Source organism: Chinchilla lanigera, unplaced genomic scaffold, assembly GCF_000276665.1.
Source record: "Chinchilla lanigera isolate Chin_1 unplaced genomic scaffold, ChiLan1.0 scaffold00010, whole genome shotgun sequence".
NCBI classification, from domain to species: Eukaryota; Metazoa; Chordata; class Mammalia; order Rodentia; family Chinchillidae; genus Chinchilla; species Chinchilla lanigera.
In genome coordinates this window covers 5,193,076-5,194,186 of record NW_004955411.1, presented here as the reverse complement: position 1 = coordinate 5,194,186, position 1,111 = coordinate 5,193,076, and the positions used below count along the sequence as shown (strand labels likewise).

The 1,111-nt window shown below is 37.7% G+C and overlaps 1 protein-coding gene across 1 annotated transcript in view; it reads right to left on the bottom strand.

The window, feature by feature from the left end:
- The window catches only part of LOC102025986 (glutathione S-transferase A-like), a 157,516-nt gene that overhangs the window by 110,897 nt on the left and 45,508 nt on the right, over nucleotides 1-1,111 (bottom strand). The window contains exon 3 of the mRNA XM_005377651.2: nucleotides 804-855. Within this exon, the coding sequence (XP_005377708.1) occupies nucleotides 804-855 (52 nt within the window). The remainder of the gene's footprint in view (nucleotides 1-803; nucleotides 856-1,111) is intronic.

Here is a 1,111-nt window from a genome sequence, read left to right as displayed (position 1 = left end):
AAGACCAAAGGGATGGAGCTGTCCAAGTCCTTCGCAACTCACATCTTGTTATTATGCACCCCAGATGCCACATATAGGACTATGGGCTTAATGTTTAATTTGGTAGTTTTTAACCTTTGATCTGATTTTTCTCTTCCTGTTCCTCTTTTTTAGAATGGGATTGTTTACCCTGTATCAATTTACTTTGGAATTATGTAGTTTGTGTTTTATTTGAACAGCTCAGAGTTTGCCATGAGTCTCAGAAAACACTGGCTTGGACTTTTGAAAATGCTGAACTTTGGAGACTTTGAGAAGGGAATATTGTCCTTTAGTTGTAAGTGTGACAGTTGTATTCTGTTAGATGGAATTATGAACTTGCTATTATCTTCATTTGGAAATGAAAATATGAGTACAAAGTTCTCAAAGGGGAATTGTAACCATTAATCCTGATATGCCTACTTCATTGGATTAAGAAATTCCTAGATTAGCAGAACATGGTCCTGAGTATGTCTGGATAGAGGATAGAGGAGTCCTGGGTGTTGCGTATTGCACCTCCACCGTCCATCTCTGGCACTGTCCCCCTGCTCCACTTCCTGGCCGGAACTAAAAATCTTTGTTCTCCCACACTTTTTTTACCTTGATGTATCTGCCTCAGAGCAAGCCAACCATGGCCTTAATACTCAGAACTGTAAGTCAAATTAAACCTCTCCTCCTTTGAGTTGTGATGGTGAATATCATGTCTCAGTGACTGGGAAACTGGGTAGGAAATATGAGAATGATATACTTGCAATCCTCATCAGAAACATTCAGATTCTTGATCTTACCATTTTTTAACTTTTCAAAATCTTCTGGAGTTTCTACAAACTTCTCTTCAAACTGGAAGAAGAAAAAGTAAATAAAATGTTATTAGTTCATTCCATAGTGTTGTAGTCTCTTAAACTTGAGATGTCCCTGAATTGTAGTTCATATGAAGAGGTTACAATTTCTGAGTTTGACATTGAACAAAAATGTATCTGTTTGTGGCCACCTGGACATTTATATTAGATCTATCCAGACAATGGCATAGATCATCTTACACAGCTGCTTCTTTCTATAGTTCTTCTGTCTCCTGATACCAACAACATCCTCAGTT